Below are 25504 nucleotides of genomic sequence, written 5' to 3' on the forward strand. Positions count from 1 at the left end.
GCGATAATTATCACAATGAGTTTTTTTTTTTTTTTTTTCTGAAAGACGCGAAAAAGGCAGTGCTAGTAATTCTAGATGAAGGAAAGGTTTTTTTTTTTGGGTTCCAACGGTGAAACACGGGAAAATGGGGCTATTGTTGGGTGGGTCAGCCAGCTCATCTGTAGATGTGCGGGCCCCTTAAAAATCTTTTTTAAAGATGGATTTTGGATCTAAAATTTTGAGATTTGTTAATTTTGAGATTTGTTAATCTCAACCATTGTGGTTATTATACATATGGATTTTTTTTGAAAAATAAAATTTATATATATTTTTAATATGCTTTTCCATCCTCGTATAGTGAAAGCACCAAGTTTTTGACGTCCATATTTATACAATGGATGTATGATGCATGAGGTGATGACACTGACCGTGTTCTTTTCACAAATCAATCAATTCCTAGGTTTGGCAATTTCGATCGGATTGAGCCGGTTCAGACTAATTTGAAACTGTCGGGGACTGATTTAGAGTTGGATTTTGTGATTTTTGTTTGATTCGAGGATTTTCTGTCCCTAAATCTAACAACTTTTGCTATTTGTACCTTTTCCATGAAAAATTTGGAAAATGGTGAACTAGATGAAAATCACCGTATCAGGTGAAAGCAATGTTGTGAAATTTGTTTCGCTTCGGCTGAAGTCTTTGGATCGTCGTCCTAAACCGATGCGAAGCGAAGCTCTAGTGCCTCCGCTTCAGCATGCTTTGGGCCCCTTTGGTCAACTTCCATCTGATTTGGCTTCTTCTACAGAAGCTTCAACCTCTTTGGCCCGAAGCACAAAATTGTTTTAAAAAGGGGATTCTGTGCTTTGGCTTGCGTCGGTGTGCTTTGGCCAGCGTCCGTGTGATTCGGCCTCTTTAGTTGAAGCTTCGGCCCCTTCGGCCGAAGCATAGAATTGTTTTTTTTTTTATTGATTTTATTTTTATTTTTATTATTTTTATATATTTATATAATGTTCTTAAAATTTCTAAATCTTCTTCCGAATTGACCAAAGCTCTGAAAAGCTTTATTTTCCAAATCGAAGAGAACTCCAAAGCGAATATCACAACATTGGGTGAATTTGTTACTCTTTCAAATTCTTTGGCAGGAAGAATTTATGAACCCAAAATTATATTCTTTGCATGATTCATAATTAGGAATTAGATTTGAGATCTGGAGATAAAAGTAGGGAAATTTATATTCAGCCTTTTACACTTTTGATACCATTCCAATATTGTGAGTTTTTTTATGGTATTTTGAAATTAAATCAAACAACATGGATTCAATGATAAATAGTTCATCTCATTTCGGTATTTTGATAAGTTTAAGGGAAGTGCACGTACAAAATAAAATCACATTTCAAAACCCGCATGCACGAGATCTCTGCATGCCCCTTTTGAAAATTGAGACTCGAAAAATTACCTTCACGCAAAAATCTGTATGATATCTATTTCAGCTCGTGAGTTTGAAATTTGAACCCAGTGCATATTTAGCATATAATAAAGAGATATGTAGATAATGTGTTACAAAAAGAAAAAAATAAAGGCGTATAAGGGCCTCAAATATATACTACAAAAGCACTTAAAAAAATCCACTAGAATTTAACTGTGCTTCTTTGTTTTGGGATTGTATTCAATGAGATTATTTACCTTTGATATAGAAAGGTCACGATTACTTACAACCATCTGATGTGAAATCTGATAGCTTGGATGTGTCACAAAGTTCGTGAAAATTTCTTTTGAACTTTGAGTTTGATAAATGAAATAAATGTGGCCACCCAATTTCACATCCAAAGGTCAAGATTAATTGTGAGCACCTTGTACCAAAAATAAATGATCTCATTATATACTTTTTCTTTTTTCTTTTCTTTTTTTCCTTTATATTTTAGCTTATCTAGTGCTTAATTTGGTCTCCCTAGCTTGTTCACCCACCCGCCACACACACACACATACACAACGGAAGCAAACCTCTCTTTTAAATCTTTATTTTTAAATTTTTTTGAGATGCACTGATTTGGACCAGTCGAAACCGACAACCTGATACAGATCTATGGGGTGGACAATCTACCTTACCAATCTATGTTTTCAAACAATAGTATGAATATTTTTAAAATTCAAATTCTAAAAGCAGTGCATTATGTAACACATTATTTAGGCCATCTATTTTCAAATTTTAATTGATTAATATTTTTAGGAAAATTTTATATACGATGTCAACCTTATACCATATGAGTAAGGTGCACCTAAAAAACCCACTAGAGAGGTTGTTCTTATGCTAGAAAACCCTCAAATCGACCATATCGACTTCAAGATTCATCGACATGAAAAAAAAGAATTTCTAATCCTAAAAATAATTCATCTGTCTAACATAATATATGGACTATCCATTTTCAAGATTTTCAAGTGTGTATAGATATGACTGATCATCACTATTTATGGAATTCTAAATTTTATAATTGGGGGCAATAATAGATTGTCATATTATCGTAAGGCTTTGCGGCACTGAAATTGTATTTTCGTTATAATTTTGAGGTGCACCTTAGTTCAATAGTATAAGGTTGACACCTTATACAATCCTCACCCATATTTTTATAAATGTGTTGTATATGCTAGACAAATACCCATAAGAGATGAACTATTTGACAATTTTCAAGTGACGTAACCAAGACAGTGGAGATGGCTTGATGCTGCGCTCTGCGTCCTCGACGTGATATGACCCAACCACTACAACAGATGAATGCTTGCCTCCCTCCCTCACATGATTCGCTTTGGGTGATGGTGGGGTGGCAGCCGTGTTGCGACATGTCCGGATCGAGCAAGGCAGTGGTTGACGGTCGTGACTTGATGTCACCCGACATGATTCGCTCTGGGTGATAGTGGTGGAGATAGCTTGATGCTAAATTGTTGCGTCCTCGACATGATAGGACCTAAGTTCTGCAGTGGAGAAAACTTAGCCACATGATGAATTATCTTCGGAAAAATTAGGTAAATATCTATTTTATTTTTCGTTATTGCGAAACTACCTAAAACTTTTTGTTCTTACTTATATATCCGTTTTCGAACTTCATAACAATTTTTTTTTTTTTTAAAAAAAATGAATATAACCATTTTCAGTTTTTCAAAAAATAAAAAATTTAAAAATTTTCAATTTTTGAAAAACCGAAATTTTAATAATTTTGATTTTTGAAAAACCGAAACTTTTCCCTCTAAATGTGCACTCAATTTCGTCCTTCTCTAAAATTGGTCCAAATCTTTAATTCCTTATATATAATATGATATATAATATTGTTACTACTATTACTCAAATTGTGTATTAGTGAAAAGCATACAGGCATTTTTGGTATCAAGTTTTGCCTATTCCACAAAAATAATTGAAACGACATAAGGAAAGAAAGATTTGTCTAGGAGTCCCATCATCTTTCCAAAAAAAAATTCATTTTCCCAATTGAGCTTTTGATGTGATCAGTTGCATCAATGGCGAGAGGCTTTAAAGATTGATGCAAGGTTTTAAAGATTTGATGCTTCCATTAGGTTGCAGGCCCAATGAAATTGAGAGATTTTCATAACTTTGAAGCTCTAAGCATCATCCAACAAAGTTTTTCTACAAAGGGGCACTACAGCCCGCAATGGTGAGGAGCCTGCAGACAAGAGGAGGGGCAACAACTAGAAAACAAAGGACAAGCAACCAATTTTAAGATTTTCCCCAAATAAAAAACTTTTTCCCAAATAAAAAACACAATCAATTTTAAGATTTTCCCCAAATAAAAAACAGAGATTTTCCCCACATAAAAACCAAAGGGCAAGCAACCAATTTTAAGATTTTCCCCAAATAAAAAACAAAAACAAAGATCTTCCCCAAATAAAAAACAAAGGGCAAGCAACCAATTTTAAGATTTTCCCCAAATAAATTCTTTAAAAAATAGATTGACTCGAAGCATTAACATGAATGTGTAGAGGTATGCACTATAACCAAAAAACCAATTCATGCTCAAGTTTAAATATTTGAGCATACATAATATTGATAAACAATCAGTACAACATACATAATATTGATAAACAATCAGTACATAGGCTGAAGCCAACTTGGACGAGTCCCCAAATAGTGAAATTCAGTTTTTCAAAAACCAAAATTTCGGTTTTTAAAAAGCTAAAGATAGATATATTCACCTTTTTTTTTTTTAAAAAAAATTGTTATAAAGTTAAAAAATTGGACATTTGAGTAATAATGGAAACTTCTAGATATTTTTGTAATAATAGAAAATAAAACAGCTATTTATGTAATTTTCCCATTATCTTTTTAATAGATGTTTTAAATTAGAATACGGAGATTTGGATAAACAGTTAATCTCCTCTGAGTTGATAAATTCTAATTTGATTGTTTAAAGACTAGGCTCTATACAAACCACACCTTTTATATAATTACGCGCAAAAATAAATTACCACAATCACATTGAGCCTTTTAAACCTGCAACAAAGGTAAACAACACCTGTTGAGCCTTCTAAACCGGCAACAAATGCAACACTCGTTGCAAAAGGGAAAAATTTGTTTAGAGCGTAAATGATCAAATTTAAACCTACCTCAAGACTTTCACTGAGATTGTTTTGAATGCTTAAATATTATCAAATTGATCATCTCAACATCAAGATACATGGACATGAGAAAAATAAAGGATTTCAAGGTTTGGAAATGATGCATCTTGTAATGCATATTTGAATTGTTATTTTTCAAAATTTTCAAGTTCTCATAGATCTGCTCTATCTATACTATTTTTAACGCTTTAAATTTTGGACACAGTTTTTATGCGGCCAGCTTGCAAAATGTAGAAATGCGGGCCTGACAATAAATATATTTTTTAAATACAATTTGATCGTAAATTTTAGAGAATATATAATCTGTCATATGGAGATCATGGATATGAAAAAAAATAAACAGAAATGAAAAGTAGAAATAATAGTTATATTAAAAAAATATTTCGATTGTTAGTTAAACTTGTTTTTAAACGGACCACTAATTTGCATCGATGGATGCTTTATACCTCTGGATCGCATATTGAAGAAATGTGGTCCATCCCGCATGAAACAAATTTTCTTAATTGTGTAACTAAAGATATGAAAATATAATTGGGAAAATTTTATATGTAGCTCTAGACAACCAAATTAGAGTCTACCTAAAAAATTTCACTAGAAGATGTTGTTTTGATGCTCAAATATCCTCAAATTGATCCTCTCAACATCAAGATACATGAAAATGAGAAAAAAATGGATTTCAAGTTTTGGAAATAGTATATTTTGTAATGCATTTTTAGACTGTCAATTTTCAAGATTTTCAAGTTTTCATAGATCTGTCGATCTACACTATTTTTGAAACTCTTAACTTTATAAATAAAGACGAAAATATATTTTAAGCCTATAACAAAGATTTTCAGTATTGAAACTAGCTTTCTCAACACTATTTAAAGGTGGGCTATAATTTGATTGTTTAGAGCCTAGGCTCTATACAAACCGCACCCTAATCAATATAATTTAAGGGAAACCATATTTCTCCGAGTGCGGTTGAATTAGAGCTTAGGCTCTATACAAACCGCACCCTAATCAGTACAAAGCCTATGCTCTAAACAATCAAATTAGAGCCTACCTTCAAATAGACAACCTATAAAAAATTGAAAATCTTGAAAATTGATGATAAAAAAATACGTTACAAAATACACTATTTCAAAAACTTAAAATCCATTTTTTTCTCATGTCTATACACTTGATGGCTAGAAGATCAATTTGAGTACCAAAACTACATCTTCTACCTAGTGAAACTTTTGAGATAGGCTCAAATTTGATTGTTTAGAGCCTCGGCTCTACATAAACTTTTCCCGACGCTATTTGAAGGTGGGCTTGGTTTAGAGCTCGGCTCTATTCAAACTGCACTCGTGGCAAAATGCATCATATTCAGTAGTGTACCTGGTTTTTTCTAACACTGCGGAGAATTACCGGTTGTAGCTTGTCTTGAGAGAGAATGAGACATATGGGTTCTCTCTCTAAACTTGCAGCTTGTTTTATGGAAACTCTTAGAGCAACAATCTCTGCATTTCTCTCTTTTATATTGGAGAGAGAGAGGAGAAAGATGGTTATCTTGCCAGATGATTTGATGATCCATATATTTGCAGCACTGCCAGTGAAGTCCGTATGCAGATTTAAGGCGGTGTCGAAATCATGGAAAAAGTTGCTATCCTCACACTACTTTGCCATTACCCATCACTCTCTTTCTACCTCCCAATCTTTCTCTCTCCAACTACAAGGCCCCTACAACGACCAAGAAATTCTGTATGCGAGTGCTGAGAACATTAAGGATTTGTGTTCCGGTAAAAAAACAGGGTTTCAGCTTCAAGGCCTGAGATGGATTGCCTGCCACAATGGCATTGTGTGCTGTCTCGTAGTTTCGGAGACAGAGGGCTCTTTCTTCTTTATTGGGAACCCTTTAACCCAAAGAGAATTTGTCGCTCTGCCAAAACTAGATTTTCATGTTCGTTATAATTCCTTTGGATTTTACTTTGACCCCATTAATCAAAACTTCAAAATAGTTGCAATTACTTGTACAGAGACTGGTGCCTCTCTGATATTTGATTCATCAATTGGGGAATGGAGGTGTCCAAGAAATCAACCACCTAATGATATTGATCGTCGATGGTCGGTAGTTTCTGTTGGTTCTGAATGTTATGTGTATTCTTTGTATACTCTATACTTGCAGGGTATGGACCATCTAATGTGTTTTGACATGGAGAGAGAAGAATGGGAAGTAATCCATACTCCAATTTGGCTCGCTAGCTCATGCTCTTACGAAATCCAAGAGAGGGATGGTCGGCTTTGTATAATACAGTTAACTGTAGATGAAGTAGCACAAGCACAGATATGGGTTCTACTTCAAGATAAGAGGTGGCAGCAGTTAATGAAAACAGATTTAGGGCAGTTGGGGCTTCATAAATTGGAGGAATTGGGGGTGGAGTTTGGAGAATTTCGCATACATCCAGAATTCTTGATTGGTGACACATTACTTTTGAACATGAACATCTTGGCTATTGATGGTCATTCAGATGTTGGTTCATGGCGGCAAGTTGGTTGGTGGAAGGTACAATATAACATAAAGAGTGGTGAGCTAGGGAAAATGGTTCAAGATGCTCAAACCAGGTTTTTCATGTATCAACCCACACTATTGACCTGCAAGAAGGAAAAGGATGGAAAAATACATTTGGGGTAGTCTATAAGTTTGGTTTATTTACATCTCTAATGAAATCTTTGTTTTGTGATTAAATAAATAATGAAGTCTGGTCTCTAATTGGCTAGTCTGGTCTCTAATTGGCTAGATTGGGTACTGTGGAATGTTTTTGCTTCTTTTTTCATGGATAAGTAAGCAGGATTGAACCCAAAACTCACTGTTGTAACAAAAAGATCTTCTATTTGAGTGAGGGGCTCAAACTTGGCCAGTTTTTGTGTAAGTGCAAAAGTAAGTTTATATTATTTTCGAAAGACAGTTTATTTTAGACGTTAATTCTGGAATTCTCATGTGAGCATTGCATCGTTGTAGCAATTGATTGACATTTGCAGTACATTATGAAAACATGAACTGTCAGTACTTTGCACTTCATTGCGTCAGTTTCTTTTATTTGAAATTGGGGTTTCTTTTACATCTTTGTGTGTTTTGTTATCCATGCTCATTGCTGCGTTGTTATTGTAAGACTATTTCGAGTCTTTGAAAGCATTATATGCATGATTTCTAGTGTATGAGTGTAATAGACTGGTAGATATTGATTGTAATGGTCTGTCAATCAAGGGATATGTTACTCTTGATAACTCAAGCCGTCATGTTACCAATATGAATAGAAATCTGTTTCTGAAGTGAAACTCCTGCAATGTTACCTGTCTTGTTCTTTTTTCATTTGTATATAATGGGAATGAAGTAGTGCTTTAATTGTTTCTCATGTTATGGTTTGATAAACTCAGATTAGCTAACTGACAAGTTCATTTTAACAGAGAAAATAGTTCATTTCTTTTAGTTGTGAAAAATGATGTAAACGTTAAACTTCAAACTGCTTCATGGATTAGAGACCAAGGCTCTTGTAATCTTGAGCGTACACTTCAATCACTCTTCCACCCTTCATAAGTTGTTTACATGATGCTCTAAAAAGCAACTTTGTAGAATGCAGCGTTCCTGGGCTGATTTCTACGAGCACTTTGTCTCATCCAATCTCTTGCCAAAACGCCAGTAGTCAATCATAACTTTGTTTTGAATCCATAGTCATGTGAAGCATCTATGGAACTACTGCAAAATTGGGAGCAGGGAAGAGACAGTACTATTTTCTAACATGATCCCTGTCCTTACCATAGATATGATGACTCACACAAACTAGTCTATTAAAATTTCACATGAACTAGTCTATCGAAATATCATTGTGTTTCATTGAAATAATCCATCCATGGTGCACACTTCTAACTTTAACTTCATTTCCATTTTTCTTTTTGTATGTGTGTGTGTGTGCGTGTGCGTGTGCTCACATGCTGACAGGTGCCATAGCCAAGGAGTAGGGAGGGAGGGAGGGATTCTGACAGGTACCTCGATAAAGCTTGAATATTTTACTTGTAGGTTTTATTGATGGAGAAGAAAGATTGTTTCTCTTGTTCAATATGCATCTGATTATTTCCAAAACTCTTAGAAAAGATATCTTTCGCTTTCCCAATTTTTTTGGAGTGATAAAAGGGAGATGAATTTTCTCTTCTCATGTGGCGAGATGATATGGTTATCAAGGTCCCTGTTGCCAAGCCAATGAAGTCCATATGATCAAAAAGGGAGAGAGAAGGCCGATGAATTTTCTCTACCTACCTCTCAATCTTTCTCCATTGTACAATGTTCTATGCTGACACTCACAATATTAGCAGTCCTTTGTTTACAAACATAGAGGCTCATCATTAAGACCTTGACTTGGTGTCCTGAGCCCTGTCGTAATGGAATGGTATGTCAAAGAGATATTTCTTTATTTGCTATTTAAAACCCTCTTACCTGACAGAATTCTTTCCTCTACCATAGAGTTTCAATTGGACAGCTCTGGATTTTTGTTTTGCCCCTTTACACAAACTTCAAGATAGTGGTACAATCTGGCACTGATAAAGACACCAATCCTCATTGTTTCAATGCCTTTTTAATCTTTGATTCATTGATTGAGAGATGGAGAACACCAAGAAATATGCCTCAAGTGCACTATATACTCTATGAATGTTGGTTTGTATTATCACCAATTGCTACGGACTGTCTACACAAACACGAAAGGTGTTTTGTAACAAGTTTTCACATTGCGAGAGAATAATGGGAAACAAGATGCATTATTTTAAGTGAGGTTAATTTTTTTTTTTTCCATATCCATACATCTAGACGTCGAGATGATTAAATTAGAGGGTTTCCCAACATGAGATCACTCTCTAGTATTTTTGAGGTGCACCTTACTTCAAGGGTGAAACCTTATATAAGGTTTCTATTAATGAAAGGACATCAATTCAAATTCTGGTCATTCAAATTGAGAGAGATCAAGAATTCTCACTATTTCTTAGATTCATGACCAAATCAATTTACTGGGAATTTTCGTTCATATTTTCTTTCACCAATAACATTTGTTGAAACTTTTTTACCCCCGTATTTGGAGTGTCCTTCTTTCATGCAATTCACTGGCTTTAACAAACAATTGATATTCCATGATCAAAGGTGTAGTACTGCTTGTAATGGTAGTCTATATATATATTAGATAAACATTCCAACTATGGTTGAAAGAAAGTAAATATGTCAAAGAAAACAACTTTAATTTATAGAAATAAACCTTAATGCAATCTAGGATTTTCTCTTACAATCCATTACAATTCTTTGCAATAAAAACAAAAATACAATGCATGAAGTACCAAGAAATATGGAGCCATTAGAATTATTGAATTCCTTGTCTTAGGTTACCCCCAAGAACTTCGTACACTCCACACCGGGTCTCTTCCTTTGATGGAGCACGGGATCTGGGTTATTCTTGAATCTCAGCGAATGAGAAGCAATGCTGAACCTTTTAATCGCACAGAATTGGGGCTTTTCTTCTTTTCACACTGTATGGGGCATTCCCTTTAGTTTGCTTCTCAAAACCCTAGGGGCGTGCCCCTCTTTTCTTATTTGGATTCTATGAGAGAAAGAGAAGGGTGGAGGTAGATAAAGTGGCGTGCCACCTTGAGGCAGGAAGAGAGAGCTCAGGTCTTAGGTTGTGTTTTGAAGACCCCCATTAGATGCTTATATAGGATTGAGGCTAGGGTTAGGGTTTGACATCCTTATGAGATTCCATCTAGACTATTGATCAAAAGTGACTTGTGGGGTGAGAGATCTTAGCCATACAACCCATAGATCAACCATCGTGATCTAATGGAAGGTGCCAGACCTTTATCCCTCAGCTTCCTTAACCTAATCCAATCAAATATTATGTGTAAAAAAATTATGTCAACTCTTTCCTTTTATTTTTAAACAATCTCTACTCATTCCTTTTTTAAATCAATTAGCCCTTTTTTACACAACCTCCCTATTTGCTTTCTAAATCAATTTGGTTGGCTTGTTACATAAACCTCAACCTTTAGAAGGTGATAAATGGTGGGGTTGTCCCACTATAGTGTACCCCACTCCCATATCAAGATGGGTCTCAAATGGTGGGGCCTTATGTATTATGCGCCCCATAGTAATTGTTATTTTAAACTCATAAAATGATTTTTAGAAAACAAATAGTATTTTTATGGAAGGTAGCATATAACTGAAAATGGTTCAAGATGCTCAAACCAGGTTTTTCATGTATCAACCACACTATTCACCTGCAAGATGGAAAAGGATGGAAAAATACATTTGGGGTAGTCTATAAGATTGGATTATTTACATCTCTAATGAAATCCTTGTTTTGTGATTAAATATGTATGGAAGTTTGGTCTCTAATTTTTCATGGATAAGTTAGCAAAATTAAACCCACAGCCTCAGTCTTGTAACAAAACGATCTTCTATTTGAGCGAGGGCTCAAACTTGGCCAGTTTTTGTGTAAGTGCAATGTAAGTTTACATTATTTTTGAAAGACAATTTATTTTAGACATTAGTTTGGGAATTCTCATGTGAAGAGTGCATTGTTGTAGTAATTGATTGATTATTGCAGTACATTATGAAGACACAAACTTTCGGTACTTTGCACTTCATTGCTTCAATTTCTTTTATTTGAAATTGGGATTTCTTTTACATCTTTCTGTGTTTTGTATTTGTGGGTTTTGTTATTCACTCTCATTGCTGCATTGTTATTGCAGGACTATTTTAATTCTTGGAGAGCATTATATGCATGATTTGTAGTGTACGAGTGAAATAGAATGGTAGATATTGATTGTAAAGGTATGTCAATCAATGGATATATCACTCTTGATCACTCTTTTCGTTCATAGATGGGTCTACGTTGGTTTACCCACTCAAAACCTACTCTTCTAATGGGCTAAATTGACATGCTCTACCATGTGGGGAGCTCAACCTTACAAGATTGGTTCATCTTGTTGCACGTTTGAGAGGATTCATTCAATCATTTCTAAGGCTTCATATGTGGGTTTGCCAAAAACGTTGTACTAGTACTTAGGTCATGATCATGAGTTGTTGCAGGTGCTGTGGCTGTCTCTATTTGACATAATGTTGATGGAGTGGCCAGCAGATTTATTGAAGACTTCGTGGCCACTTCTTTCTTCAGTAGGTGGAGAAGTTCACACTTGACATGAATCTCAATCTCTCAGGTTCTATACTGGAGTTCTTTAGAATATACACGTAAGGTCAGGTGGGTGTATCTAGACTATGTTACTTTTGAGAGCAGTCTTGGTAGGGTGGGCCTTTACTGATGATGGCATGAAGAGGGTGGTGGTTGCTAGATTAACAGACTATTTCGCTCATCTCTATGATATGAACTCGAGAAATTGCATTCTCTTTATTATTGTCTGCATTTTCTTGTGCTTGATTAATTATGACATTTAACTACATGCCAAATGGGTTTTATTTTGTAAAACTGATGTGTTTGATGGTATTATTGTCTTGAAATGCAGGTCAAGATTAGGCAGCAGAATAATAAGTGTCGAGAAAACTTATGAGAGTATTGGAAAGGATGAGAACGGGAGACCCATCCTTTTATCAGCATTGCCTTCTAGTTAGACAAGGGGAGCAACCAAGAGAAGGCTCGTTGCTACTACTTAATCTCATTGAAGATCAGATAGGGGGGATGATTGGCTACCTAGATTTGATGGTGCAGATGCACCGCCAAGTCCATCAAAATGTTTAGAGGTTTTTGTTTTTTAAATCCCATCCATTCTGTTTGCCTTTTATCAGTCCGATTTTCACTCCAGGTTTCTCCATGACATATTGGTTGCTTGCCCCAGAAAAAGGAGGAGAAAATGATTCCCATAATGAGCATTACCCGAATATCCAAATCTTCAGGTGTCTTGGTGCTATTGGGTTTTGTTTTATGTTCTTTTGTAATTTTTGTTCTCCTTTTGCTCAAGTTAGAGTTAATGGGTTTATTGGATTATCTTTTGCCTTTTGGATATGCCTCGATTTTTTATTTATTTTTCTATAAATTATGAGAAAAGTGATGAATAAGTTGATTTAGTTCTGTAATTCTGTTAATAAGGGTTTACATGGGCTTTTCTTTCCTCACTGAATGATGGTTATGGAAGCTGTTATCTTCTTTGTTATTACTTACATGGGCTTTTGCTGCTGGCTTTAATTAAAAGCCCTTTTAGGAATTTACCCATTCAACCCCGGATGTATGCTTTGTGATTGAGGAATTTGAAGAGTCATTTATTATTTTGAAGAGTCAGAAAACTTTTTGATTGCCTATGCAGAATGGGGGTTTTGGAGAAATGCAATGACAACTAACTAGTTGATTTCTTATTTTTTTTGGGTATACATTGAGGCATCAATGCACAAATTTGCCCATTTTGTGTATTTTCTCTGAGCATTCGCAAAGATTAGCTGTATCTTTGAACTATCAGGTGAATATATGACTTATTTAGATCAGCAAATCTGTGGCTACAGCATAGAGTATTGTGTCAAGTATTGTGAATTCTAAAATTCTCATCGATTTAGCTGCAAAACCAGTGAGATTTGTTGTCAAACTGAAGCAGGTTCTGCTTAGCCCTACTTGATGCTGCTTCATCTGAATCTTCAGCCAAAAACAATTACTTTTCTTTATATATAAAATTTTCATTAGATTTTTCAGTTTTTGAGAGAAACCAAGGACTTCACCAAAGGCAAAGAGGTTACAAAGCAAATTTGGCAATGTGTGTTGTCGATTTTGAAACAGTAGAAGTCCTCTTAGGTTGCGGGAGTTCCCATTGCAGAGGGCCCATTTGGTTAGCAGGAAATCTCTCCTGGAGGCTGATTTTTGAGAAATCGGCTTCATTCTTTGAAAGGTGTGCAACAGCTTTTCCATGAAATGCTGCTAATTTGTACGACGGGATGAATATTTGGGTACTGCTTTCTTATGAAACAAACATGGGAAGAAGGCTTGATCAAAGGAAATCTCTCTCGAAGAGAGATATTCCATGAACCAAACATGCCCTAAGGAAAAAAAGCGGATCCGTGGACAACTGGACAAGACTGACTTCAAATGAGGTCCATTTTTCCTTAGAAATTTGGTACAAATTGCCAAATTTTACAACCAAACGGTGCTGTGATCTCGAGATATGAATAAATAAACCTATTAATATTTTCTTATGGGACGGAGTGGAAGAATGGAGGAGACTCTCTAATGAGGAAGGGATCCAATTGATTCGAAAGAGAATCACCAAATTTCAATTGAAATGAAATCTTTAGGAGGAATTAATGAAGGGTGAGGTTTGTATAAGGTGCCTTACTAATAGTGTAGAAATAAGGAGCAACATCTAAATTTGGCCTTCGTTGTGGTGTTCAAAACCTTGCGATTGCTTGAACACTTGAAAATCTTGAAAATAGATGGTTCAGATAATTTTTTACAAGATGCACTATTTTTAGTGAGACTTGATATTCTTTTTTCTCCATACCCGTGCATTTAGACGGTGAGGTGATTAAATTAGAGCGTTTCCCCATGTCAGAATACTTTCCTCTGTACTTTCCTCGCTGATCTTTGATTCATCAATTGAGGCATGGAGGTTTTCAAGAATCAACCACCTAATGCTATAGATCGTCGATGGTCAATAGTTTCTGTTGGTTCTGCATGCTATGTATATTCTCTGCCTACTTTATACTCGCAGGGTATGGACCATCTAATGTGTTTTGACATGGACAGAGAAAAATGGGAAATAATCCATTCTCCAATTTGGCTCGTGAGCTCATGCTATTATGAAATCCAAGAGAGGGATGGTTGGCTTTGTCTAATACAGTTAACTCTAGATGAAATAGCACTGGCACAGATATGGGTTCTACTTCAAGAGAAGAAGTGGGTGCCGTTAATGAAAACAGATTTAGGGCAGTTGGGGTTTCATAAATTGGAGGAATTGGGGGTGGTGTTTGGAGAATTTCACATATATCCAAAATTCTTGTTTGGTGACACGTTACTTTGGAACATCTTGGCTATTGACGAGTTTTTCGATCATTCAGATGTTGGTTCGGGTCGGAAAGTTGGTTGGTGGAAGGTAACTTCTAACATAAAGAGTGGTGAGCCAGGGAAAATGGTTCGTGAGCTACGGAAAATGGTTCAAGATGCTCAAACCAGGTTTTTCATGTATCAACCCACACTATTCACCTGCAAGATGGAAAGAATGGAAAAATACATTTGGGGTAGTTTATAAGCTTCGGTTATTTACATCTCTAAATGAAATCTTTGTTTTGTGATTAAATATGTATGGAAGTTTGCTCTCTAATTTTTCATGGATAAGTAAGCAAGATTGAACCCAAAGCCTCACTCTTGTAGCAAAAAGATATTCTATGTGAGCGGCGGGCTCAAACTTGCCAAGTTTTTGTGTAAGTGCAAGATTTTATATTATTTTTGAAAGAGTTCTAGAGTTCTCATGTGAGTAGTGCATCGTTGTAGCAATTGATTGGTTATTGTAGTACATTATGAAGACACAAACTGTCGGTACTTTGCACCTCATTGCTTCAGGTTCTTTTATTTGAAATTGGAGTTTCTTTTACATCTTTCTGTGTTTTGTATTTGAGGGTTTTGTTATTCACGCTCATTGCTGCGTTGTTATTGCAGGACTATTTTAAGTCTTGGAGAGCATTATATGCGTGATTTCTAGTGTATGAGTGAAATAGAATGGTAGATACTGATTGTAGAGGTCTGTCGATCAAGCGATATATCACTCTTGATAACTCAAGCCAGCATGTTGCCAATATGAATTGAAATCTGTTTATGAAGTGAGAATCATGCAATGCTACCCGTCTTGTTCTTTTTTCATTTGTATATAATGGGATTGAAGTAGTGCTTTAGTTTTTTGTTATGTTATGGTTTGATAAACTCAAATTAGATTACTGATAAGTACATTGTAACAAAGAAAATAGTTGATTTCTTTTAGTTGTGAAGAATGATATAAATGTTAAACTTCTGCTTCATGGATTAGAGACCAAGGCTCTTACAATCTTGAGCATGCACTTCAGTCGCTCATCTGCCTTCATAAGTTCTTTTCATGATGCTCCAAAAAGCAACTGTATAGAATGCAGCTGATTTCTACGAGCACTCTCTCATCCAATATCTTGCCAAAAACCCAGTAATCAATCATAATTTTGTTTTGAATCCAGAGTCAGGCGAAGCATCTATGGAACTACTGCAAAACAGGGAGCAGGGAATCGGCAGTACTATTTTCTAACAAGATCCCTGTTCTTATCTTAGACATAATAATGATGACTCACACAAACTAGTCTTTTCAAATATCACGTGAACTGGTCTTTCGAAATGTCATTGTTATCCATCACCCTAATCCGTCCATGTTGCACACTTCTAACTTTAACTTCATTTCCAGATTCTTTTCTTTTGTTTGTGTGAATGTGGGGGTGCAAGCAATGAAAGATGATTTGAAGCAGATGAAGTTAAACGATTTGGAGCAGTTGGGTTTGGCTATTTCCCTTTGTTTCGGAATTCTGGATTGGTTACACATTACTCTTTTTTATTGTGTATGTATTTAATAAATTTATTTTCTAAGGTCGCTCTTTTCTGTGTATATTTGCGTTAACCACCATTTATGGCAGGTGATATTTTCTTTTCTTTTTGCGACATCTCCAGTAGTTTTAACAGTCTGGTGGTGGTAGCAAGAACATGGTCTCTTAAGAGATGGTAGACAAGTCGCAACAAAAAGTTTCTTAGGACATCTCCAGTATAGCCATAACAGTCCGGTAGTGGTAGCGAGAACATGGTCTCTTAAGAGATGATGGACAAGTTGCAACAAAAAGTAGGGGGGGTGGTTTAGCACCGTTATTGATGTTGGTAGCAGTGAGAAAATGTTCTTTTAAGAGATGGTGGACAAGTTGCAAGAAAAAGTAGAGTGGCATCCAAGATCATACTAGATTAAGTAGAGCAGAATTCGAGACCATAGTAGATTGCATGGTTAAAGAGAGGTACTAAAGTCCCTATTACGTTTAGATGCCTGGTTATTTTTCCTGATGGGGAAGACATGTGAATATTCAGTGTGGCGTGTTGTTATTCCATTGGACGCGTATCATCTGCTTCTTGGAAGGCCTTGGTTATATGTCCAAGACCTGTTGCATCATATGAAGTCTGATACCTACATGTTCTGTAAAGAATGTGAGGAATATATTTGAATCCCATGGAAGATGAACCTGGCATTAAGGAGAAAGAGGATGAGCCAGCATCCTGGTTATCCAATCTTTCTTCCGGGAGAGTTGAGGTACCAGGATGATTGTTGCTTTGGTTGGTCACCAACCATCTACATAATATGATAAAAAAAATTCACTCGAAGTTATTTCGATGCTGAGAAATACATCTCAACTTTGAGATAATGGATAAAAAAAAAAAAAAAGGATTTTAAATCTTGGAAATAGTGCATCACAAGATGCATTATCTGAACTGTGACACTATTTGAAGGTGCATGTTTTAGTTGGGCCTAAACCACAGTGAAGAGAAAGAAAGAGCAAGGCTGTTTTTTAAGTCCAAATAGAAGTTCTGTGGATGTTTTTAGATTGTAGACAGTGTAATTTCTTTCTACATTTGGCAACTAAGGCTCGTTGCTCCCTCTTCTCTTTCAAATCGTGTCCTTAAGTTTTTATCCGAAGCTCGACTTTTACATATTCTGCATCTAACAAGCATATTATGACATAAATCTACCAACCGTTCTGGTTCCACATTTTGAAGCAGGTTCTACTGAGCCCCACTTCATGCTGGTCTGAAATCTTTAGCCAAAAACAAATTTTTTTCTTCATATATAAAATTTTCATCAAATTTTCCTCTTTCAAGGGAAACCAGAGGACTACACCAAAGGCAAAGAGTTTACAAAGCAAATTTGGCAATGTGTTTTGTCCATTACGAAACGGTATTTTGAAACAGTAGAAGTCGTATTAGGTGGGAGGAATTCCCATTGCTAAGGGCACATTTGGTTTGCAAGAAATCTCTCCTGGACACTGATTTTTGAGAAATCAGATTCAATATTTGAAAGGTATGGAACGGCTTTCCCATGAAATGCTGCTAATTTGTATGTCGGGATGGATATTTCTGCGTTTTGGTACTGTTTTTCCATGAAATAAACAAGACGGCTTGATCAAAGGAACTCTCTAGAGAGATTCCATGAACCAAACGTGCCTTAAAAAGAAAAGGCGTGGCTTGTATAGAGTCTAGGCTCTAAACAATCAAAGTAAAGCCCGTCTTCACATAGTGTTGAGAAATGTGGTTTCAATACTGGAAATCTTTGTGATAGCTATCAAATAAACTTTCATCTTTAATTATAAAATTTAAAATTTCAAAAATAGTGTAGATTGAAAAGATCTATGAATACTTAAAATCTTGAAAATTGACGGTCAAAAAATACGTTATCAGATGCACTACTTCCAAAACTTGAAATCCATTATTTTCTTATATCCGTGCATCTTGATATCAAGGTGATTAATTTGAGGATATTTGGGTAACAAAACAACCTCTTCTAGTGAAATTTTTGAGCTGGGCTCTAATGTAATTGTTTAGAGCCTCGGCTCTGTATAAACTTTTTCCAAAAAAAAAAAGAGAGTATCATGGACAACTGACGAGACTGATTCAAATGAGGTTCTTTTTTCCTAAGAAATTTGGTACAATTTGCCTAAATTTACAACCAAACTGTGTCAAGATATGGATAAACCTATTGATATTTTCTTATGGGACAAGGTGGAAGAATGGGGGAGATTTTCCGATTCCTTTGAAAGAGAATCATCAAATTTCAATTGAAATGAAATCTTTAGGAGGAATTAATGAAGGATGAGGTTTGTATTGTAGAAGTAAGGGGTAACTTCTAAATTTGGCATAGAGATGTAGTTGTGGTGTCGGAAACCTTGTGGTTGCTTGAAAATCTATTTTCACCCCTAGTTATGAATTTTGAAACTCTAAAAATGGTACAGATCAAGCGGATCTGAAACACTAAAAAAACTTGAAAATAGATAGGTCAAGAAAAAATTAAAATAAAACACTCTCCTCTGTAGGATTTTTGAGGTGCACCTTACTTTAAGGTTGAAACCTTATATAACATTTTTCTATTAATGAAAGGACATCAGTTCAAATCCTGGCCGTTCAAACTGAGATAGAGCAAGAATTCTCACTACTTTTTAGATTCATAACCAAATCGATTTAGTGGGATTTTTCACTCACATTTTTTTCACCAATAACGTTTTTTGAAACTTTTTGACCCCCTCCTTGAAGTGTCCTGCTTTCATGCAATTCACTGGCTTAACAAGCAATCGATATTCCATGACCAAAGATATAGTACTGCTTGTAATAGCGGTCTATGTAGATTAGATTAACATTCCCAATGTGGTTGAAAGAAAGTAAATCTCTATTCAATGAGGCTTCTTCATGTTGTGGCCTATGAAATTTTTTTTTTGTTTATTATTATCAATAGCTTGATTGTTTCGCTTTTGTTTGTTTCAAATGTAGAACTAATGGTGGTTTCTAAAATGAATAGGGTTGAAGAAATTGATCAAACGGCGAGAAAATCCCAAAATTCGGGGGTTAAAAAACGTTTACAATGCGTTTCACAATGAGTTTTTTTTCTGAAAGATGCCTCGTCCACAATGAGGGACAAATTTATTTAAAACGCAGTGCCAATTCTAGACTTCCGTGTGAAAAAGCGGTTTTTTCGCCTTAATGGTGAACCACAGGAAAATGGGGCTATTCTTAAAAAGGAAAAAGGAAAAGTAAGCCAACTCACCTGTAGATGTGTGCGGGCCCCCTTAAAAATCCATCTTAAATATGGATTTTGGATCTAAAATGTTGAGATTCGTTAATCTCTACTATTATGGTTATTATGTATTTGGAATTTTTACTTTTTGAAAATTTAAAATTGGAAAAAATTTAAATAGAGCCGAGGCTCTAAACAATTAAATTAGAGCCACATCAAAAATTTCACTAGAAGATGTTATTTTGATGCCTAAATATCCTCAAATTGATCATCTCGACATCAAGATGCATGAAAATGAGAAAAAAAAAAAAATCAATTTCAAGTTCTGGAAATAGTGCTAATGCATTTTTGATCGTCAATTTTCAAGATTTTCAATTTTTCATAGATCTGCTCAATCTACATTATTTAGATATGATAGTACCATTTTTTGACATCTACATCTACAATAGATGTCTGATGCATGAGGAGATGACATGTTTTAGTGAGTTGGCTACTCACCAAACCTTATATTGATGAGTTAGCTAACTCACCAAAACCGTGTTTTTTCAAAAATTAATTGATTCTTAATTAACTATAGTGTACTTGGCAATTTCGATTACATTGAGCTAGTTTACTGGTTTAGACCGATCTAAAACTGTCATGACTGATTTAGAGTTGGATTATGTGATTCTGGTCTGACCCGACGATTTTTTGTCCCTAAATCAAACAACTTTTGTGATATATACTTATTCCATGAAATATTTGGAAAATAGTTTACTAGATCAAAATCACCGGACACAATGAGGTGGAAGGCTCACTTGGCAAACTTATTACTCTTTGAAATTCTATGGTAGGAAGAATTTAAAAAGGAAAAATCGAACTCTTTGCATGGTTCATAGTTAGGAATTAGATTTGAGATGTGGAGATAGAAGTATGAAAATTTATCAAAATACCTACGAGAGATATACTATTAGCCTTTTATACTTTTTGATACCATTCCAAGATTGTGAGCTTTTTTATGGTATTTTGAAATTAAATCGAACAAGTAATGTTAAATAGTTCATCTCACATGAGTGTTTTCATGAATTTAAGGGAAGTGCGCATAAAAAAGTAAAATCATATTTCAAAACCTGCATAAATGAGACCTATGTGTGCCCTTTGTGAAAATTGAGATTCGGGACCTTCACCTATAAATCTGTATGATATCTACTTCAGCTAGTGGTTTTGAAATTTGAACCCTGTGCATATTTAGCATAATTCTATAAAATAAAGAGATGGGTAGATAATGTGTTAAAAAAAAGAAAAAAAAAAAAAAAAAGAAAAGAAAAGAAGAGGCTTATAAAGGCCTCAAATTTATACTACACAAGCTCTTCAAAAATCCGCCAAAAAATGGTTGTACCAATATTGAAAACTTCTAAGTTGAGTATCTCGTTCTCCACATGTATGAATAAGTTTTTGAAAATTTGAAATTTGGCAATTCGGATCTCGAATCGCCAATTTCAACTAGGAATGCCGAAACTTAACTGGTTCCACGAATGAATCAATACCAGCCTGATCTCACCCACCCCCTCTAAAACGTCCCTTTCATTTATTTTTGTTTTCTTTCTTTCTTTTTTTTTAGTGCTCACCCACCCCATCAAAAACACACACGAATGCAAAGACACTCCTGTAAATCTCTCTTTTAAATTTTTTATTTTTAATATTTTTTGGATCCACTGGCTTGGACTGATCCAAATCAACGACCTGACACAAATATGTGGGGTAGACAATCTGCCTCACCAATCTTTGTTTTCACACAATAGTGTGAATATCTTAAAGGGTGTGGTTTTTATAGAGCATAGGCTCTAAATAATCAAATTAGAGCCTACCTTCAAATAGTATCTAAAAATGTAGTTTTAAAACTAGAAATCTTTGTGATAGCCTTAAAATATATTTTCATCTTTATTTATAAAGTTTAAAGCTTCAAAAGTAACGGAAAATCAACATATCTATGAAAATCTTGAAAATTGATGGTCCAAAAATGCATTACAAAATACACTATTTTCAAAACTTGAAATCCTCTTTTGTCCCATGTCATACATCTTGATTTCGAAATGATCAATTTGAGGATACCTGGGCATTAAAACAACATCTTCTTGTGAAATTTTTGTGGTAAACTCCAATTTAATTGTTTAGAGCCTCGGCTCTATATAAACTTTTCCCTATCTTAAAAATTGGAAATTATCACAAATATATTTTAATTTTTGTCTATTTAGAAAAAAACCTTTAACTTTCATAAACCTTGCCCACACCATTTTTCTTAAATTTTTTGCATTTTTTTTACCAAAATTATCTTCACAGTAGTCATATTACCGTGAAGCCAAAAATTGATCCATATTATACGACATCTTGAGTACTGTAAAAACTAACCCATGTTATATAAATTTTAAGTACGGTAAAAACTAACCCATGTTATACGACATTTTAAGTACGATAAAAATTAACCCATTTTATAGGGTGCCATAAAAACTAACCCATTTTATAGGGTATCATAAAAACTAACCCATGTTATAGGGCACTCAAAATGTTGTAAACCTTTTTCTCCTATTCATATTTATCTCTTTCATCTCTTTAATTTTTTCTATTTATCTCTTCTTTCTCTCTTTAATTATTTTTAATATTTATCTCTTCTTTCTCTCTCTCATTTTTTTTTAATTTTTATTTCTTCTTTCTATCTCTAATCTTTTTACCTATTCTTTCTCTCACTAACTCTATTTCTTTCTCTACTTACTTCATCAACTCAACAAACATGATTTCAACACGATACAAATATGACTCCGTCTAATTTTCATAGGGGATGGGGTTGAAGGGAGTTTTTATAGGGGATGGTAAAGCAGGTTCAGGTTGTTATACAAATATTCTTAGAGAGAGAAAAGATTTAGAAAGAGAGAAAAGAAAAAAAAAGAATTCGAGAGCGAAAAAAGAAATAAATATCAAAACGAATTAGAGAGAGAAAGAAGAAATAAACATAAAAAGAATTATAGAGATAAAAGAGATAAATATAAAAGGGTTACGTCATTTCGAGATCTCGGTAGAAAATGGTTTTTGGTATTCGAGTCACGTATACCGTGAAAGTTATTTTGGTAAAAAAAAAGCCAAAATTGAAAAAAAGGGTGTGGGATGTTTATGAAAGTTAAATGTTTTTTTTTCTAAATAAACGAAAATTAATCTCAAAGGGAAAAGTTCTCTAAACAATCAAATTTGAACCTACCTCAAAATTTTACTAGAAGAGGTTATTTTGATATTCAAATATCTTCAAATTGATCATTTCGATATCAAGAAGCACAAACATAAGAAAAAAATTGATTTTAAGTTTTGAAAATAGTATATTTTGTAACACATTTTTGGACAGTCAATTTTCAAAAATTTCAAGTTTTCATAGATATGCCAATTTATAAATAAATATCAAAAGAATATCACAAAGATCTCCACTCTATTAGGAGGAGCCTAGGCTCTACACAAATCGCACCCTGTACCAAATTTTGAAGAAGTGCATTTGTAACCGATATTTTTAAGAATTAATTGTTTAATATTTTAATAAATGTGTTGTATATGCTAGATCGATTTTAGATACCCGTAAGAGATGAATTATTTCATGGTTGGACGTGGTTCACTTTGGGTGATGGGACCTGCGTGTCCCCAACCACTTCACCGGATTAACGCCAGTCCCGATCGAGCAACACAGTGGATGATTGATGATGGTGGAGTTGGATCACAGAGTGAAGATCGTCCCTCGCCAATGAGGAACCGCCTCGTGATCAATTACACATGGGCTAACTACTGCAGCGGATTTTAACCGGTGTTTTGAATTAGAATCAACAGCGGATTTTTAATGGGTGTTTTGAATTATAATCGAGAGCGGATTTAAATGGGTGTTTTAAATTAGATTCGAGAGAGATGGATAAGTTAAACAAGTCAATTTCGTATGGGTTGATAAATTTTCCTTTTGTAATTAAGAGCACAAAATAAATTATCACATAAATTTCATTGAGCCTACGATGTAAACCTGGTCTTTTAAACCCTAGGCTGATGATCTATACCAGCTTCCATTTTTTGGTAGAATGAGAAATATGGGTTCTCTCTCTAAACTTGCAGATGGGTTTATGGAACGTTTTAGAGCAAGAATCTCTATATTCCTCTCATGTTTTCTAGAGAGAAAGAGGAGAGAGATGGTTATCTTGCCAGATGATGTGATCATCCAGATCCTTGCAGCACTGCCAGTGAAGTCCATAGGCAGATTCAAGGCCGTGTCGAAATCATGGAAAAGTTTGTTATCCTCTTACTACTTTGCCCTTACCCATTGTTCTCTTTCTACTTCCCAAGCTCTCTGTCTCTTACTACAGGGCCCCTACAATGACCAAGAAATGTTTTATGCGAGTGCTGAGAACTTTAACGAATTCTGTTTGTGTTCGAGTAAAAAAACAGGGTTTCAGCATCAAGGCCTGAAATGGATAGCCTGCCATAATGGCATCGTGTGCTGTCTCGTACTTTCAAAGACACAGGGCTCTCTATTCTTCATTGGAAACCCTCTTACCCAAAGGGAATTTGTAGCTCTGCCAAAACTAAAATTTCAAGTTCGTTATTCCTTTGGATTTTACTTTGACACCATTAATCAAAAGTTCAAAATACTTGCAATTACTGGTTCGGAGATTGGTACCTATCTGATCTTCGATTCATCAATTGGGGAGTGGGGGTTTCCAAGAAATCAACCACCTTATGATAAATATTGTCGAGGGTGGGTACTTTCTGTTGGTTCTGCATGCTATGTGTATTCTCCATATACTCTATACACGCAGGGTATTGACCATCTAATGTGTTTTGACATGGAGAGAGAAGAATGGGAAATAATCCATACTCCAATTTGGCTCACAAGCTCATGCTCTTACGAAATCCAAGAGAGGGATGGTCCGCTTTGTATAATACAGGTAACTCTTGATGAAATAGCACAGGCACACATATGGGTTCTACTTCAAGAGAAGAAGTGGGTGCAGTTAATGAAAATAGATTTAGGGCAGTTTGGGTTTCATAAATTGAAGCAATTGGGGGTGGCGTTCGAAGAACTTTGCATTCGTCCAGAATTCTTGATTGGTCATACATTACTTTTGAACATCTTCACTATCGGTGATCATTCAGAACTAGTTCCTTCGTGGAGGGAACAAGTTGGTTCGTGGATAGTAGCATATAACAGAAGGAGTAGGAAGCTAGGAAAAATGGTTCAAAATGCTCGAACCAGGTTTTTCATGTATCAACCCACACTATTCACATGCAAGATGGAAAAGGATGGAAAAATACATTTGGGGTAGTCTATGAGTTTGGTTTATTTACATCTCTAATGAAATATTTGTTTTGTGATTAAATATGTATGAAAGTTTGGTCTCTAATGGGCTAGATTGGGTACTGTGGGCTGTTTTTGCTTCTTTTTTCGTGGATAAGTAAGCAAGATTGAACCCACAGACTCACTCTTGTAACAAAACGATCTTCCATTGAAAGATCTCCCATTTGTCTTGTAACAAAAAGTTCTTCCATTTGAAAGATCTTCCATTTGAGTGATGGGCTCAAACTTGGCCAGGTTTAGGGTAAACGCAAAATTAAGTTTATATAATTTTTGAAAGACAGTTTATTTTAGACATTAGTTCTGTAATTCTCATGTGACCATTGCATTGTTGTAGCAATTGATTGATTATTGCAGTACATTATGAAACAAAACCTGTTGGTACATTTAGTTTCTGTTATTTGAAATTGGGGTTTCTTTTACATCTTTCTGAGTTTTTTATTTGCGGGTTTTGTTATTCACTCTCATTGCTGCGTTGTTATTGCATAACTATTTTAAGTCTTGGAAAGCATTATATGCATGATTTATATTGTATGAGTGAAATAGAATGGTTGTGAAGGTCTGTCGATCAAGGCATATGCCACTCTTGATAACTCAAGCCAGCATGTTACCTATATGAATTGAAATCTGTTTGTGAAGTGAAACTCATGCAATGTTACCTGTCTTGTTCTTTTTTCATTTGTATATAATGGGATTGAAGGAATGCTTTAGTTTTTTCTCATGTTATGGTTTGATAAACTCAGATTAGATTACTGATAAGTTTATTATAACGGAGAAAATAGTTCATTTCTTATA

General features: G+C 34.9%; 2 protein-coding genes across 2 annotated transcripts; both read left to right on the forward strand.

The window, feature by feature from the left end:
• The first annotated feature begins 5765 nt into the window (after positions 1-5765).
• Positions 5766-7637, forward strand: LOC18448292 (F-box protein At5g49610). Its single transcript, XM_020676064.2, has one exon. The coding sequence runs from the start codon at positions 6017-6019 to the stop codon at positions 7253-7255; it is 1239 nt and encodes a 412-aa protein (XP_020531723.1). The 5' UTR covers positions 5766-6016; the 3' UTR covers positions 7256-7637.
• A 15175-nt stretch (positions 7638-22812) lies between these two features.
• LOC18448293 (putative F-box protein At1g53370) lies at positions 22813-25083 on the forward strand. The gene has a single exon (XM_006858350.4). The coding sequence runs from the start codon at positions 23439-23441 to the stop codon at positions 24678-24680; it is 1242 nt and encodes a 413-aa protein (XP_006858412.3). The 5' UTR covers positions 22813-23438; the 3' UTR covers positions 24681-25083.
• Positions 25084-25504: the final 421 nt, after the last annotated feature.

The sequence above is a fragment of the Amborella trichopoda genome, chromosome 11 (assembly GCF_054954075.1).
Source record: "Amborella trichopoda isolate Santa Cruz 75 chromosome 11, AtrichopodaSantaCruz75HAP2 v2.0, whole genome shotgun sequence".
Lineage (NCBI taxonomy): Eukaryota > Viridiplantae > Streptophyta > Magnoliopsida > Amborellales > Amborellaceae > Amborella > Amborella trichopoda.

Excerpts from the sequence above, each read along its gene's own strand:
- LOC18448292 (XM_020676064.2), top strand. The coding sequence starts at position 6,017 with ATGAGACATATGGGTTCTCTCTCTAAACTTGCAGCTTGTTTTATGGAA.
- LOC18448293 (XM_006858350.4), top strand. The coding sequence starts at position 23,439 with ATGAGAAATATGGGTTCTCTCTCTAAACTTGCAGATGGGTTTATGGAA.